Below are 17654 nucleotides of genomic sequence, written 5' to 3'. Positions count from 1 at the left end.
GACACGTCACCCGGTGACGTCAGCCTATATACAGTCCTGTGTGGTCGCAGCACATAAGCAAATTCATTCTTGTGCCGTTTCTCGGAAAAGCTTTTCAGTAAATGCACTCATGCTGCTCCAGAAGCTCTTCTCTGCAACAAGCCGCCCATCTGCCATCAACAAGTTAAGACCGAGAGAGCTAACAGCTGCGGTAAGGAAAGCCTGAAGCGCCGATGATCAGCAGTAATCAGAGGAGGAGGAAATTATTAACTTATAATCAAAGCGGATTTAGGGGATCAGAGCACCACAGAAAATGAAACCGATTCTATCCAGAGGAATATCCTAAGGAAAAACCCATTCACCCTGGCAGATCTGAATTTCACTTGGAAAGCCTGGGACACAGAAAACAGGAAACCGGTCAAAGGCTCCTGCATGTTAGAGCCTTGAGTCTGACAACCTCGACTGAATGCAGCCTCCAATGTGCTCAGAAGAATGGGTAAGTCCATGCATTTCTATGGCCTTTCTTGTGCAATCAAAGAGGAATCACGCTTTTATAAAATAAGCCAGTGAATTCCTATTTTATGATGCAAATCACTTGCTTTTGGATTTTAAGATTTACGTAAAGGCATATAACACTAAGGAAAGGGACATGTTTTAATGTCTTTTATACATGGGTTTAAGTTTTGTGTTCCAGTATACAAGGTTAATTTTTCTGCAGTAAATGAAAAATGTTCCATGCAGTAAAATCTTTCATTATGATGTTACATTGTTGTTGTTTTCAACAGCCCTTGTGTTCTGCTGAAACATATCCTATCTTCTTGTTTTCCTTAAATTATATTCTGCAGGCTTACATTTCAAGTGGCCATTAGGGGCCCCTATGCTGGCAGCAATATATGCAATGAGTGTGGTTTTGAAAATGCTGCCTGCCCTGGGTATGGCGTGTCCACCCAAATGCCGCTGTGAGAAGCTGCTATTCTACTGCGACTCTCAGGGCTTCCACTCAGTGCCAAACGCCACAGACAAGGGTTCTCTGGGGCTGTCCCTGAGGCACAATCACATCACAGCGCTTGAAAGAGATCAATTTGCCAGCTTCAGTCAACTCACCTGGCTCCACTTAGATCACAATCAAATTTCAACAGTAAAAGAAGATGCTTTCCAAGGACTATATAAACTTAAGGAGTTAATCTTAAGTTCCAACAAAATATTTTACTTGCCAAACACAACTTTTACCCAACTGATTAACCTGCAAAATTTGGACCTGTCTTTTAATCAGCTGTCATCTCTGCATCCTGAGCTCTTCTATGGCCTTCGGAAGCTGCAGACCTTGCATTTGCGTTCCAACTCCCTGCGGACTATCCCAGTACGCCTGTTCTGGGACTGTCGTAGTCTAGAGTTTCTGGATTTGAGCACAAACCGTTTGCGAAGTTTGGCTCGCAATGGATTTGCAGGATTAATCAAACTGAGAGAGCTTCACCTAGAGCACAACCAGCTGACAAAGATTAATTTTGCTCATTTCCTCCGGCTAAGCAGTTTGCACACACTCTTCTTACAATGGAACAAAATCAGCAACTTGACGTGTGGGATGGAGTGGACCTGGAGCACTTTAGAAAAGCTAGACCTAACTGGAAATGAAATCAAAGCCATCGACTTAACAGTGTTTGAAACCATGCCTAATCTTAAAATACTCCTCATGGATAACAACAAGTTAAACAGTCTTGATTCCAAAATCTTAAACTCCCTGAGATCCCTCACAACCGTTGGCCTCTCAGGCAATCTGTGGGAATGCAGCCCCCGAGTATGTGCTCTGGCCTCCTGGCTGGGCAGTTTCCAAGGTCGGTGGGAGCATTCCATCCTATGCCATAGCCCTGACCACACCCAAGGAGAGGATATTCTAGATGCAGTCCACGGGTTTCAGCTCTGCTGGAATTTATCAACCACTGTCACGGCCATGGCTACAACTTATAGAGATCCAACCACTGAATATACAAAAAGAATAAGCTCATCAAGTTACCATGTAGGAGACAAAGAAATTCCAACTACTGCAGGCATAGCTGTTACTACAGAGGAACACTTTCCTGAACCAGACAATGCCATCTTTACTCAGCGAGTAATTACGGGAACAATGGCTTTATTGTTTTCTTTCTTTTTTATTATTTTTATAGTGTTCATTTCCAGGAAGTGCTGCCCTCCCACTTTAAGAAGAATTAGGCAGTGCTCAATGATTCAGAACCACAGGCAGCTCCGATCCCAAACACGACTCCATATGTCAAATATGTCAGACCAAGGACCGTATAATGAGTATGAACCCACCCATGAAGGACCTTTCATCATCATTAATGGTTATGGACAGTGCAAGTGTCAGCAGCTGCCATACAAAGAATGTGAAGTATAATATCTACTCATCATCAAAAATCACATCAGATAAGTAACCTATTTTACATAGTAGGGGCTAAATACATATCTAATTTTTATCACTGGTGACATTAAGCCTAATTTTCCAAACCAAGTGGAGACTTGAGTTTTTGAAGTGTTGAAGTATTTTTAATTTTTTTAATGAAAACATATTTTAAGTGTTAAATGAAGCAATGCTCATATTAATTTGCACTCTTGTTGGGAAGTCTAAATGCTTACTTCAATATAAAACATTTCATGTATGTATTATATACTATTGTATGTAAACATTTACACTAAGGTCTCCATGTTATTTTTTTTTCTACTGAAAACAGTTCCGAAAGAAAATACTAAACAAAAATAGATAGGGATGAAAACCTGTTTGATTATTATTCTCCACCCCATGGACCACAACTGGCTTCCTGCTTAAAAGGAGACAGCAAAGTTCTCTTGTAAGATAATGTGGTATTTACTCCAACTATAATTTACTGCCAGGATGAGAGGTGGACTTACATGTGTGCTTGAGACTGGTAAATATTAAACATCCTTCTTTCAGAGTTTGGCCTGGTTTAATAGACATTATCTAAGTTACATCATGAAACCAGCACCTTTTATATAACTCTAATAAGACCGGGTGACTCTCTAATTTTCAACAATAAAACCCAAGCAATTATTTAAAAAAAAAAAGTCTCATTATAATAAATCAATACTAAATAATTACACTGACTTCTTATACAACTCTAGTTTGACTTTTAATGGACATGCTGATTTTTGTGGCATTTAGACTATTATTTTAAACTACTATTAAATTACCATTTTACTAATTAACTTACTAAATCCTATACTTATGTGAAAACTTGCATTTGGGAAAGAGAAAAACTGAGTCAACTTAACAATCCTGATATACTCCATCCAGTTTGAAAATATATCCCCTCCCATGATTAAAGATGCCTTGACAAACTGTCTAAGCTTCTTCCTTCTGCCTTTTTCTGATCTTTAAACCTCAAAGACCCAAATTAAAAATAACTGAGTACTAAAGATGCCTAACACTGATTCTTGTTATAAAGAAACAATGAAAAATTACTTTCAAAATATGATGTTAAAGCTTGCCCTTTCATAAATATGCACATTTCTACTGCTAGCTCCCTCTGAGACAGAACCAACCTATTTCTGAGGCAAATCTTAAGGCAGAACTCTTGCCATAGGCCCTGTAGCCACACACCAGAAAGTGAAGGGAGTGTGAAAGCGAGGGGTAAGAGCAAAGACAGGTTCTGGAAGTCTGACTCTCAGCTCAGTGCAAGTGAAGCAGCAGCAAATGTGATTATGCACAATTTGCACCACATAAGCGATGCTCAGGGACCCGTACGATACAGGAGGAGGCTCTAATATGTTCGGAATAAATATGAACACTCCAATCCTATCAGCAAATGACAGCGATGCCACAGTTTTCATGAGGAAAACCCAAGTGTTCAACTGTGACTTCTTTAAGGCAAACAATGGCATATTGAAGGTTCCACGTATAGGAGAAAATCAAAATTAAATCATTAACTTGAGTTCAGAAAAAAAAACAAGCATTCTTATGTGGAAAAAAAATGCATGAAACCTTAAAGAAAGTCACTAACATAAAAAAGAGGCATCCTTTCCTTAACAAGTATGTTTATCACGATATCCTTCCCTTAAAGCTTATTTTCTCCCCAAGATTGAATTGAAATGTTAGTACAGACCTAGATTCAATCACAATTTTCCTCCTTTAGCACTGAAAAAGACACCCACATTTCAAATCTCTTAGCAAAAAGCAGACAATATTCAGATTACAGTGAAAATACATGTTCTTTCTATTTTTTAAGGTGGAAAGATTAGTTTGGCAAAGCCTTAGAGCAGTTCAATTCCATTGCTCTTGAGTGGCAAGCATTTCATCTCCTGATAACACAGACGCTGGGCTTGTCTGAGCCAAGACAGATGCTGGTTTTCCGGCACAGAGCACAGCACGCTGCTTCCCCACCAAGGTGGGCTAAAATTTACCAACTCATGCATCATGGTGACCACTGCCATTTGTCAGGTGACAGACAGCTTGTTCACAGTACAGCTTTGAGCATACAAGATTCCAATGGCCCTAAAGGATGAGTGTTTTTCATCCTTTCAAATCACAACCAAAATGAATTCAAACTGTGAGTTAAAATGTAAGCAATGTTAACTAGGAACTCCAATTAATCTTAAAGGACATAGTTAATAAAGTATATGTAGCAGAGCAAGCCATTTAACACCTGAAGAGCAGTGCCAAGGCTACTGAGGCATGGGGGGAGGGGGAACGCACATTTATTTATTTGTTTATTTTTTCCCTCCCATGTTTTTGGTAATGGTAATAGTTTGGTAATAGTTAAAGCACAAATTGCCATTTCTAATTGCCTCCAGAAAGCAGGGGTCCATTTAGTTGAGATATATATATATCTGTATTACAGTATCTGTGCTACCAACTGGCCAGAGGAGAACTGCCTCACAACAAAACTGTATGTAGTTCCTAGTCACAAATGTGAGGGCTTTGGGGTGGAGTTTTATTCTCTTAAGCATTACCACCCAACTTCCCCTCTCCCCAATTTTAAAGGTTAGTGGAAAATGACCATCAAAAATCAGAAAAATAACATCTCAGAAAAAACGAAGCATCTCCCTAGGAACTAAGAATTAGTCTGCAACTTCTGTTACTCATTTCTATAGCCTACAGGGAATTCAAGTTTACCTTTCTGAAAAAGGAGCAGGCTGGTAAGTCTGAAAATCCACACAAAACTCACAATACTTACTGCCAGCATCAAAAAGCAGGAGCTAATTTTTAAGCCAAAAAAATTGCATTACCACATGTAATTTCTTAATAAGTCTAAGTTAATTTCTGTACCAATTCAATGAATGGAACTGACTGCACTTCCTAATTCCACTCACTAATTATTAAAATCCATCTCTTATTATAACGCTAGTCACTAAAAGCTAGACCCCATCTTTTTAATAAGGGCAAGCTCTATGCAGTACTAGTCTGGGTTCTGAAATAGGAAAGTCTTATTTTCTTAAGTCATACTTCCCACACGTAGCTCTAAGGAGGTGGGGCTATAAATCAATCTCTCTCTCTCTCTCTCTCTCTCTCTCTCTCTCCCTCCTATAGATAATTTTAAAGAATCTTTTAACAGCTAACTTACATGATAATTTTCCTAATACAGCAATCTGATGGCAGCACTATCTCAAGTCTGTTTGGGACACATTCTTCCTATCTTCTCAGTTAAAGCGCTTGAACCAGAAAAGGTGTTTGTTGGTTTTTAAGACAACATGGGTCATCTATAGATAATCAGTATATCTTTAGCTAACCTGGGCAAATTCACAGCGCTTGAATAAGGTCAAAATCAGAAAACGACCACAGAAGCTTTCTCATTCTACTATTGCAGACATCTGGAAACGTCTCCAACTCCTTCAACTAACCTTTTCTTCCCTGAGTTTTTAAAATCAGTATGATACATGGAATGTTTGGTGAATCTATGAACATGGGACTAGAAACTCAAAGTACAGTCCAAACACATTTGTTCAATTATCTTTTAGAGCCATGGGGGATGGGGGGGGGGGAGACACTATTATACAAGGAATTGGGGTGAGGAAACCATAATACAGTGTACAGGAAAGTTTTGTTATTAAAATTGTGTATACTGTAAAAAACAAATGTCTCCTTTGTTTATAATTTCCCCTGAAATCTGCAAGTGCTGACAGGGAAAACCTGAATAGGCAGCATTTGAGACAGAAATAAAATGAACAACTGTTCTGTACCATGCTGTTTCTCAGTGTCAAAAGGGTCTGATGAAAAAAGGGCAGCTAATCATTACCTGTCTTTTTTCAGAGGCAAAATTTGGCTAAGAAATGGGGGGGGGGGGGACCACAACATATAACCAACCACACTAAAAAGCTGCCACTCAAATCCAGTTATCACAGCTTTAACCAATGGATAGGAAGTAGGGCTCATAAGCCCTGGGGTTGGTTGCTCCTCTGAATCCTCCTGGACAACAGACTACCACAGCCTGAAACAGTTGAAAGGTCACCCTGGTACGTGGAATTAATGAACTGACACTTGGCCTCTACTTCAGTGGACAAATGCCCAGATCACCTTGCACACCACTCCTGCCTGCAGTCCATAGGTGCTAACCATGCTAGGAATGTTAGCCTCAGTGTGGCCTCCTCTACCCTAGATGCCAGCTCAGGAGGTGTGAATGGGAAAAGAAGATTGTTTACTGGTGATTTTGTTTGGCTTAAATAACCTCAGACAGACTGCTATGCCTAGGCAGTGTGAACGCAGAAACTATCTTGCCTTCTAGGTACCAACTGCCATGAATGACTCACACTGTTTGAACCTCCTGCTCACCCAGCCCCAAGACTGACAGAGTTGCCCAACCTGGGGCTGGAGAGATGCCATTTACAGTGCATCTACAAGGGCCGGAGTTTGGATCCCAGCACCACATAACAAGTCAAGCATGTTACACGTGTTACAAGTATGTTACACACCTGTAACCCCTGCACAAGAAGTGGGAAGATAGGATTGCCAGGGCTTACAGGCTGTCAGCCCAGCAAAAACCCCTTAGCTCTGGATTCAAAACTAAACCTGGCCTCAAAGAAGTCCAAGGCAGAGAGAGAAAAGGACAACCCACAGCCTCTTCTGCCTCTGTGTGTGTACACACAAAGAGAAACCTGGCCTCCACCTGAGTGGAGAGATCCCAGCATCACCTTGTAGACCACACTAGCCCTCCACATACACAAAGGGAAGCCAATTCCTCCCCAACACTCAGTGATTCCTGGGAGCAGAGGCTCTGAGAGTTCTCACGGCAGAAACCCAGTAACTACTGCAGAGGGAAGGGGGGAGCACAGCATACGCTTTCCTATCAAGAATAATCCCACTGACACTAGCTAGCATCAGTAATGGTGATTTTACATCTTACAGATGGAGCAAATTCCCATACTTTACGGAACTAAAAATAGAAATTATTAATACAATTCTCTTTTATTTTAACCTCAAATCCCCATGGAGTCACACCTGACTTCTCTAACGGTTGTTTTCAGATTGCCTGGATGACCACAGACTTTTAGGTCCCCACTGAAATACAAAGAAGGTATTTCTCTCAATGTTTTTAAAGTGATCCCACACTCCTTTTATAAAATGTGCCTGACCAACCAGGTACAAACATGCTTGCACAAAATGCACAACCAATTATCTTTACAGAGAAAGAAAAGGTGAGGTGTTAACTATTCTAAACAGCTTTCCTCCATGCAAGTTTGACCTTCCTCTTCCCCAACTGATGTTTTAGAAAAATTTGTAAACAAATCTTTAGCCTCCCTTCCACTATCTCCAAGGCAAGTATAATGAAGAATCTTAACCCGCAGAGCCCATAAATTATGCCTCCACCCCTCCCAACCCCGGGCCTCCACCCAGTCTGGCAACAAAGCCTAACCGAAGGCCTCAAAGGAATCCCTGCTAGAAATCAGCATTAACGGCACCTTGAACAACATTAACTGGCAACGGCTAGTGACTCATCTCTTCCATGGGAACCATATTTTAAAACCACAGCTCCAGAAACAATTCTCAATGCCGTTTTTCAAATTTCAACAGACTTTACCTAGAAGCACAGGGAAGATGTGCAGAGAGAGTGGAAGCTAAGGGCAAACTACACTGCACAGTCATTCACAACTGTGCCTGGGGAGCACACCGCTATCCGAGACTCTGGTAATTATAGTTAAAGCAGAGTTAGTTACCAAAGCTACAAGTGCTTTTTCTAAAAAATGATCAGGTAAGAATTAATAGCCATTTATATTGACTAACACGTTTTGTTATTTTAGGGGCCAAAAATTTCTTGTGGAAAAACAAAAGTATTTCCCTTCAGGATACAGCGCAGCTCCAGACCACTTGCCTAGCACGTGAGAGGGCTGCCTCTCCCGCCCCACAGTCTTGGCTGTCAAATGAAGGCCAAGTGGTTGGCGCCCAGAACTTTAAAAAACAACGCGGCTATAATTACATAGAGCCCAATTCTATAGAATCAAGACGGTAGAATACATTCTTCTGTGCAGAACAGCTAAATCGGATGTCAAATGATTAAAAAGCCAAGATTCTAAACCTCAAAGGTCCAGAATATGATTCACAGACTTCAAGAACCTTTAGAAATTAATACAATATTATGCGTGTCTGCAAAGATTAAACCGAATCCTAGAGTGTTTTTAAATAATTCATAATTAAGGATTAGGCAGCACTGACAGAACAATAAAATAGTTTTTGGACTTGGTCTTCCTAGTGACTAAGGCAAAAACAACTTTCATCTGGTACAGAAACAGGCTTTAGCCAGGTGAATGGTAAACCCAGCATTCTGAAGCTGAAACAAAAGAATTACAAGTTAGAGGCCAGCCTGGGCAACAGAGCAAGATCTTATCTCAAATCAATAAATCAATCAATGAGAGAGAGAGAGAGAGAGAGAGAGAGAGAGAGAGAGAGAGAGAGAGAGAGAGAGAGAGAGAGAGAGAGGAGAGAGAATCAAATGGTTTCCTTAGAGGAAAGAGTTACATGCAAAGGTCTAAATAAATGGAGTCTGATGTAGAAACAATAAGAACTGTCAGCTGGAACCACTCAGGAGGTTTTAGAAAATCAACAGTCCTGTTCCTCAGGTCAGTTCTTGGTAAGCAGCCTAGTGGTTCATGCTACACACTTTGTGATCAGCCATGGTGGAACCCAAAAAGTCTATAAGAATGAGTAAGTAATTTATTTCTTCCTTGCCACATCTTAAACTATGTGGTCCCCACACATATACATTCTATCTCCTTGACTAAGAATCTGTAAGATGATAACTAATTTCCCAAGAAAGAACAAGTTTAAATCGATAAAGCAATCACCGAGTTGACTAGTCCAAAATTTTAACTTCAAACTTGACATCTCATTCTGTCTCCCTACCTTAGTTATGTTGATGGAGATGAAGACCCTTCCCCACCCTACCCCTTTCTGTATTAACAATCAACCCTAGGGCCTCGAGCATGCTGGGCAACTATTCTAACATTAGCTACATACCTAGTTTTCAAAGCCTGATAAAATAAAAGAGGTTTAAAGGACTTCAAGCCATGCGTGGATGGCCTCGCTGCTATGGGCCTATGGTGAGGCGAGCAAGAGCATGTGGCAGAGAAGGCTGCTCAACTCAGAGACTAGTTGTTGGGGGAGGGGGGACACGACAAATTAGTGTTCCGGAGCACTCTTCGTGACCTACTTCCTCCAACTAGCCCATCTCCTAGTTTCTACCACCTCCCAATAATCATCCAATCATGAATCCACCAAATGGGTCAGTATTGATGATCCAATACCTTACAAGGCACCATCAGCTATGAACCGAGCCAGTATCATAGGAAAAAAGAAAAACAAAACAAAACTTCACTAATGACCTAAGCTACAGTGTTTAAAGTTGTATGTTGTCAAATGACTCTGAAATGCTGCCAAAAAAAAAAAAAAAAAGTGGATACAAGGTAGTTAAGTATGTGATAAGGTAAATGTACCAAACTTTAAAAAAAAAGAAAAAAAGAAAATGTGTGTTCACTGTATAGTTCCTTCAGTTTCTCTCTAAATGTGGGTGTTTCATAATAAAGTATTGATGGCAGAAAATATTACTTTTGTAATTTACAATATTAGCAATCTAACACACTATTTCTCTCAACAAGACATACAATGTTGCATGATAGTTAAGGACAGAAATTCTGGGATCGTCCTGGTTCAGAATGCAGCACTTCCAGTTTCTAGCTGAGGTTCTTATACTGGTCACTGAACCACTATGCTTTAACAGTACCCAATTCATACTTTAAAAATGAGATGAGACTATATATAGCTACTTATAATTCCTGGCACACAGTAGATACAAAAGAAGACGGAGTTCCTTTATTATGTTATGCTAATATTACTAAATATTTTCAACTAATTCAACAAATCCCTCTTCAACCTCTACTATACAATTAATATATAAAATTCAGAGGTCTAGGATACTTCCCCTCAAGAATTTATACCTAACCAAAAATAAAACACTTAACAAGCAACTAATATAAGAGAATAAATCCAAAAATATGGGAGGAGGTTGATCTCTCATCCCTGAAGCTCCCTGGCTAGCAGCCAGCTTAGTCAAACTAATGAAGCTTAGATACAACTAGAGACTGTATCGAAAAATAAAGTTGGATGGGACTGAAGAGATGGCTCAACAGTTAAGAAGAGCATCCGGTGCTCTTGCAGACAACCCAGGTTTTGTTCCCAGTGCCCACATGGCAGCCTCCCAACTGTCTTACTCTAGTTCCAGGAGACCTGACACCCACAGGGACAGGAAAGCATGCAGTATATACATATACATGTAAGCAAACACTCCATATACATGAAAGAAAAAAATACATAAATAAATAAATAAATCTGGAGTGCAAATGAGCACAGACACACGATATAACCCTCTGGCCTCCATCCAAATATGTTCATAGGCAAACCTTTATCCATATAGGCACACACCCATACTAATAACACAATATATATACATATATATATATGTATAAATGTATATGTATGTATGTGTGTACATTCACATAAAGAGAATATGATAAATAATAAAATAAGGGAAGAATTTTTTAAAAGATTTTTAAAATATTGAGGCACTGGGGGAGGAAATATGTAAGAAATCATTCATTTGGGTTGGGGATTTTGCTCAGTGGTAGAGTGCTTGCCTAGCAAGCGCAAGACCCTGGGTTCAGTCCTCAGCTCTGGGGGAAAAAAAAAAAAAAGAAAGAAATCATTCATTTATCAAAATGTACAAAGAAAAAAATTGTACAAAGAAATTCTGACTTTTTTAATGTATAAGTATTTTGCCTGCATATGTATACCATATGAGTGCCTGATACATGTAAGGACCAGCAGAGGGCATCAGATTCCCTGGAACTGGAGAGGCAAGATGGCTGTGAGCCACCACGTAGGTGCTGGGAACTGAAACAAGGTCCTCTACAAGAGCATCAAGTGCTCTTAACGCCAAAGCTATCTTTCCAACCCCTATTGCTTTTTCTTTATTAATTTTTTTCTTAAACTTTCTATGTATGGGCCTGCAAGTATGTCTGTGTACCACATGCATAAAATGCCCAAAGAGGCCAGAGAGGGTACTGGATCCACTGGAGCTAGAGTTACAGACAGTTGTGAACCACCATGTGGACACTGGGAATCAAACTTGGGTCCTCTGGAAGAACATCTGGTGATCTTAACAAAGTTGAGCCATCTTCCCTGTCTCTACTTGTTAGTTTTTGTTTTTAGCTTTTCCGGACAGGGTTTCTCTGTGTAGCCCCAGCTGTCCTGGAACTCACTCTGTAGACCAGGCTAGTCTCAAACTCAGAGATCCACCTGCCTCTGCCTCTGGAGTGCTGTGATTAAAGGCGTGCACCATCACTGCCCAGCTCTCTATTTGTCAATTTTTTTTTAAGAGAACTCACCATGTAGCTCAGGATGGCCTTCAATTTGAACCACTTACCAAGTGGTGGGATTACAGGGATGGGCCACCACATTCAGCCCTACATTAACTCTCAGTGTTGATTATTCATTTCCAATCTAAAACTGTTTCCTGAAAAAGACACATAACATAGTCTCTCTTAAGACAGTTCCGTTTTTCCAGCTTTCTTTTCCAGTTCTCGTAAGGACAGCCTCACATGGAAAGACAGAGCAAATGTCTACTTTGTAAAATATGTTCTGGAGACAGGGGGAAAAGGTCTAGTCCTTTGCTCCTAGTAAAACCTACTAGTTTCCATATCTTCCCCCACACCACACCCCCAGACAGAGTTTCTCTGTGTAGTTTTGGTGCCTGTCATGGATCTCGCTCTGTAGACCAGGCTAGCCTCAAACTCACAGAGATCTACCTGTCTCTGCCTCCCGAGTGCTGGGATTAAAGGCGTGCACCACCACTGCCCAGCCTAGGTTTCTATATCTTAACCATGTGTTCTTATAGTATTTCCAAAATAAAGTTTCAAATTTTTATAGCAATAGCTTCTAGCTCTCCCCAATGTGATATAAATACTAAATATGAGCACAGCAGCAGAGTGGAATGATAACCTACTAATTTTGCTCCTTCTCTATTTCTACTAAAGAACCTTGTTATAAGGCTTAAGGCATATTTTAATATATAAGACATTAACAGCTTCACTCTTACAAAACTCAGTGAACTACTGGTTTTGTTTAAAAAAAATTATGGGGCTGGAGAGATGGCTCAGTGATTAAAAACACTAACTGCTCTTCCAGGACTGGGATTCAATTCCCAGCACTCACACAGCAGCTCACAACCATCTGTAACTCCAGGGGAATCTAACGTCCTCTTCTGGCCTCCACGAACACTGCACGCATGTGGTGCAGACATACATGCAGGCAAAACACCCATATACATAAAATAAAATTATGTGATGTGGCCACCTGTATAAATTTTAATAAAAGCCTGAAGCCTTTATCTACCTCCCAACTAAATAACAGAAATTGAGACTGGGAAATTACATCTTACATGTTATACTTCATAATAGCCACAAGTTTCAGGATTTAAAATCACTTTATTCCTTACTGAAATTTAACTCTGTTGTCTCTAATTATCTTCATTATCAAATGCTTTCTTTTTCTTTGCAGAAGTCATTGTAATTGTAGTGGCTCTTTAACAACTCAAAGAAGTTTCTTTCCACATTTTTATTAAAATCAGGACGGGCTCACAACTCTAATTTCTCTACTTAGGCAAAACAAAAATTATCAGAGGGCCATACAGTAAAAATTTACTCTCCTTCAAATTTAACCAACCCAAATAAGGACCACCTAACAGAAACTAATTCTTGTTGCTTCCCCAAGCATTCAGAACTAGGTAAGAGAGATTATTGAGGACTTGCCTCACCTGGACACTAGGTAATGACAAGGAACTTAGGACATGAGTAATGCAGCACTCTCAGACAGCGGTCCTCAACCTTCCTAATGCTGTGACCCTTTAATGCAGTTCCTCATGTTGTGGTGAGCCCAACCATAAAAATTTTCACTGCTATTTCGTAACTATAATTTTGCTGTTATGAATCATAATGTAAATATCTGTGTTTTTCCAGTGGCCTTAGGTGACCCCTGTGAAAGTGTCATTTGACGTACAAATAGGTCATGGCCCACAGGTTGAGAACCACTGCTCTAAGATCTAACTAAACCCTCTTCTTCCCAATCAAAATAACTCACCAAAGAGCAGTTTAGGAGGGAGGTGGTTTAGTTTAGTCCAGTATGATCAGATTTTCTTTCATTTACTATTCAAGGGTTTCTAATGGTTAACTGCATTTCCCTCCATCTACAAGGGTATATGCAGGTAGGAAACACAGGAGCTGGACCCCTGCCCTGCCTATTTCATACATCTCGTTTAAAAAACCAGTCAGAGATTGGTCTTTGTGAGAACCAGTTTTGCTCTTTACATTCTAAACCCCAATGTTTCTTCCGCATTTGTTTGCTTTGTTTTTCTCTGAAATGGACAGTACTTGCAAATGGTCATACTTAAGTCTCAAAGCTATGGTATCAATACAAAATACATTCCCAATACTAAGGGAAAATCACTGAAAAGTATATGCCACAGAGTATTTATTACTCTTATGCAAAATGACTTTATTATATAAGCCATTTATTTCCCTTTTTAGTGAACAGTACCTACAGAGAATAAGGAAAAGCATGTATCAGAAAAAATTAGCCAAAGAGAAAGAACTGAAAAATGATGGAGACTTAATGGCATTTTTCTCTCTCAGAAAGCCCTAATGGGTCAAATCAATTATGCTCTCACCATCCTTCATCCTATTTCCAGATGCCCACATAAGCTCTGTATTCTAGTCAACTGCCATCTGAGGGATCTACCAAACTGTTCTCTCCTCTTCCTCCCTACAACAGCTCTCTTCTTCGGTGGTGCCTGGCAGCCCACTCATTCAGCATTTCATTGTGTCTTTCTGTGCTTGAGAACTCTCAAGAATTTATACTTTCCACTCAAACTTGAGAGGAGGGGAGAGGAAGGGAGGGGGGAGGGAGAAAGGAAAACAAGATCATATATGCAAATGTGTAAATCTAAGGGAGTAGAGAGGGGATGCAAACTGATCAAGACGAAAGCCCAATTAATGCCAAAGAGAAACCCACTACTTAGCTCACTTCCTGTTAGTTTTACTTTTACACCCCCTCCCCAATATCTCCATTTGAATCTAGTACTGACTCTTATACTTGGACAAAACTATTCACTTAAATATACACCCAACATGTATATGTGTGTAGTCGCATTCACTATTTCCAGCCAGCACTTGTGTAACCATAAATAACGTGCAGAAAAATTCTGCCAATATAGACAGAAAAAAATTAAATAGTAAAACTATTTACAGGTCAGGCCAATGAGATGCCTCAGGATACATGTGTATGCACACGTGTATACACACAAAACTAAAAAATGAAAAACTATTTACATGTATAAAATCCTGCAAAAGTGGTACCAATAAGAGCTAGAAAGGAAGACGTATCACACAGAAGGAAAAGATTCCAAAAACATCATTACAACAACTCACAAATAACTAGGCTACTTCTTCCAGCCATCCAGGTCAAAGAATTTTGATCCTAAACAATTAAAAGGTCTATGTGAAAAGAAGTTCCCAAAAAAAAAAAAAAAAAAATCTAACTCAAAATGAGGCAATTAATTATTACCTTGTATTCAACCATGACATTTTTCAGAGGAATCTATATTTGGAATATGTCAATTTATATGAAACTCATTAAAATGTGACAATTCTTTCCTAGAAACACCAAGCTTAAAAGTCCTTTTTCTTTTATAAAAGACATATAAAAGTACAGCCTCATATAAACTTTTAATCTACTTCCATGATTATATAATATTAAATCTCTACAATAGATCACACATACACGCACACATGCAGGCACGCACGCGCAACGCCCCTTTCCATGTGGCTCTCCTTCTTGTTCTTTAACTATGAAGGACTCAAATGTGTGCAGCCAAGTAATCTGAGAAAGATGCTTTCATCCCAAACAGGAACTCCATTACCAGAAGACAAAAAGTAAGCAAAAATGCATGAAAATAACAATAGTTTAATGTGACTGTTTAAGATCTACCAACAAAAAAGGTGAGAAAATATAAAATAAATGGTGGATACTGGATTAATAGCTGTAATATTCAATGACTTCTAAAAAAAAAGATCTATGTACTATTAGTAAAATGGGAGCTAACTACAAGTACTTGACAGAAGAGAAAAACCACATGGCACACAAGCAAAATAAAACCATGAACACCTACTATTAGGGAGAGCATGGAAGTTATTTTCTTACACTGGTGGTACAACAGCCACTAGGTTTAGCCCCCTATGGAAAATAATCCTCTCTTCTCCTCCCTCCCCAACTCAAATATCTCCCTAAAAATAAAATTGGGAATCTTTCATGTAAAAATAAAAGCACCAAATACAAGAGTATATCTTTCAAGCTTAATCACTACTACAGCACACACAATCTTTTAAAACAATTAAAAAAGCAAATGTTCATCAAAAAAAGTAGTAGTTAAATAATTTACAGTAAACCCACACTGTCGGGTAAAATACTCTATTTTAATAAATCATAAATAAATCCATACTCAGCAATAAGACTAAGACTTTAAAGTCTTCTCAAGAGGGCTGGAGAGCTGGCTCAGAGGTTAGGAACACTTGCCATTGTTGCAGAGGACCCAGATCTGATTCCTAGCACCCACATGGTGGTTTACAGCTACCCATAACTGATGGCAATCAAGGCATCTGTTTGCCTCTTCTGACCCCCATAAATACCAGGCACACACATTAGTGCATGTACACACATGCAGGAAAAACACTCATACACATAAAGCAAAATAAGCAAATCTTTAAAACAAACAAACATTTTCCACCAAGTGCTGTTAAATAATAACATGCAAGATTATAAGCAATGATACCATCTTAATTAAGAGAATGTTTATGGAAAAGAAGCTAGAATCACTATTGTGGAACACTGCTCAAGAAAGGAGTAAACTACATCCCTCAACTGAGCCTGGAAGCAGAAAGGTCAAGTGCTACCCTGTAGTCTCACATGCAAAGCTTACCTCATGGAGTACACTGGGACACCTTTACAAGTACTCAAACTGTCCACACCCTTCCCTCAAGCACTTAATGCTTTGGTGGCAGTCCTAATAGATGCCCACCCCCCAAAACTTGGTCCAGTACTATGACAATACTAATCAAGATCCCCAGGCTAATTGGATAGACATATACTGAATATCTCTCCAGCTTAGAGACTGAAACTATCCTTTCTTCCCTACCGTGTAATCACAGCCCACAGGCAAAGTAGAATCAACTGCCATGAATATCAGAACTGATTCCAGAGAATGTAAGGTCAAGGATTCCAGAAAACTTGTGGTCAGAAATCAGGCATAGTAGCATCCAGCAGAACAGAACAAGGTCCCCAAATAGAGACTGAAGAAGGCAGACTAAGATGTAGCTCAGGAAGTAGTCAAGCATTTTGGCTAGCATGTATTAAGCCCTACGTTTGCTACCCAACAACATAAATAGAGAAAGAAGAAAGGGTTAATGCAGGTTCTCCTATCTCCTAGTTACCAATGCCATGTTCAAAACAGAACACGTTTTGTGAAATTATCCTAAATCTCCACTTCCTGAACATATTACTGGTGAGATTTATACTGCATGTTTTTATACTGATAACAGCTGGCACATGGCAGAAAATACCTTCTGTTGATACACACTTCTTTCTCCTTAGAGCACAGTATCCAATTTCTCTCATGACTTTTTCAGTATCCCCTAAACTAAATACAAAAACTCTTTTAGTGTGGTTAGAGCTGTAATTCCAATATTAGAGGGCAGACACTGGCACCACTCACAAAGCAGGACTTATGAGACAGGAATGGGGTCTTGTTTGTGCTATAATGATGATGTAATAGCAACCAAAAATTAAGAAAAAACAAATTATGCATTTATGTACAAGAACCAGGGTTAGGAGTTAAAGACTATAGCAAATGGGCAAACTCAAAAAGACAACAGTAAAAAGATAAAACTTCCAAAGTTGTTATAGTGAATAAAAACTTTCAACTTATGAGAAAGGCTAGTAAACTAATAAAGTGTAAACAGATCTGGCACCTCAAGAAAAGCATCTGAAAGAATATACCTAACAGCTATAAAGATAACACTAAAATGGATTATTAATTATTGGTTAAGAAGTATCAACATGATTTAGAACAATC

The 17654-nt window shown here is 39.3% G+C and overlaps 2 protein-coding genes across 2 annotated transcripts in view; one reads left to right on the top strand and one right to left on the bottom strand.

Annotated features, from left to right (window-relative positions):
- The window catches only part of Ctnna1 (catenin alpha 1), a 139117-nt gene that overhangs the window by 46757 nt on the left and 74706 nt on the right, over positions 1–17654 (bottom strand). The gene's annotated exons all lie outside the window — the stretch shown is intronic.
- Positions 63–6167, top strand: Lrrtm2 (leucine rich repeat transmembrane neuronal 2). Its single transcript, XM_052741876.1, has 2 exons — positions 63–475; positions 825–6167. The coding sequence occupies exons 1-2, from the start codon at positions 472–474 to the stop codon at positions 2369–2371; spliced, it is 1551 nt and encodes a 516-aa protein (XP_052597836.1). The 5' UTR covers positions 63–471; the 3' UTR covers positions 2372–6167.

This window comes from Peromyscus californicus, unplaced genomic scaffold (assembly GCF_007827085.1).
Source record: "Peromyscus californicus insignis strain IS unplaced genomic scaffold, ASM782708v3 Scaffold_17__1_contigs__length_78620276, whole genome shotgun sequence".
Classification (NCBI taxonomy): domain Eukaryota; kingdom Metazoa; phylum Chordata; class Mammalia; order Rodentia; family Cricetidae; genus Peromyscus; species Peromyscus californicus.
Note: the sequence above shows the minus strand (reverse complement) of the source record. Positions and strands in the feature narration are given on the sequence as shown.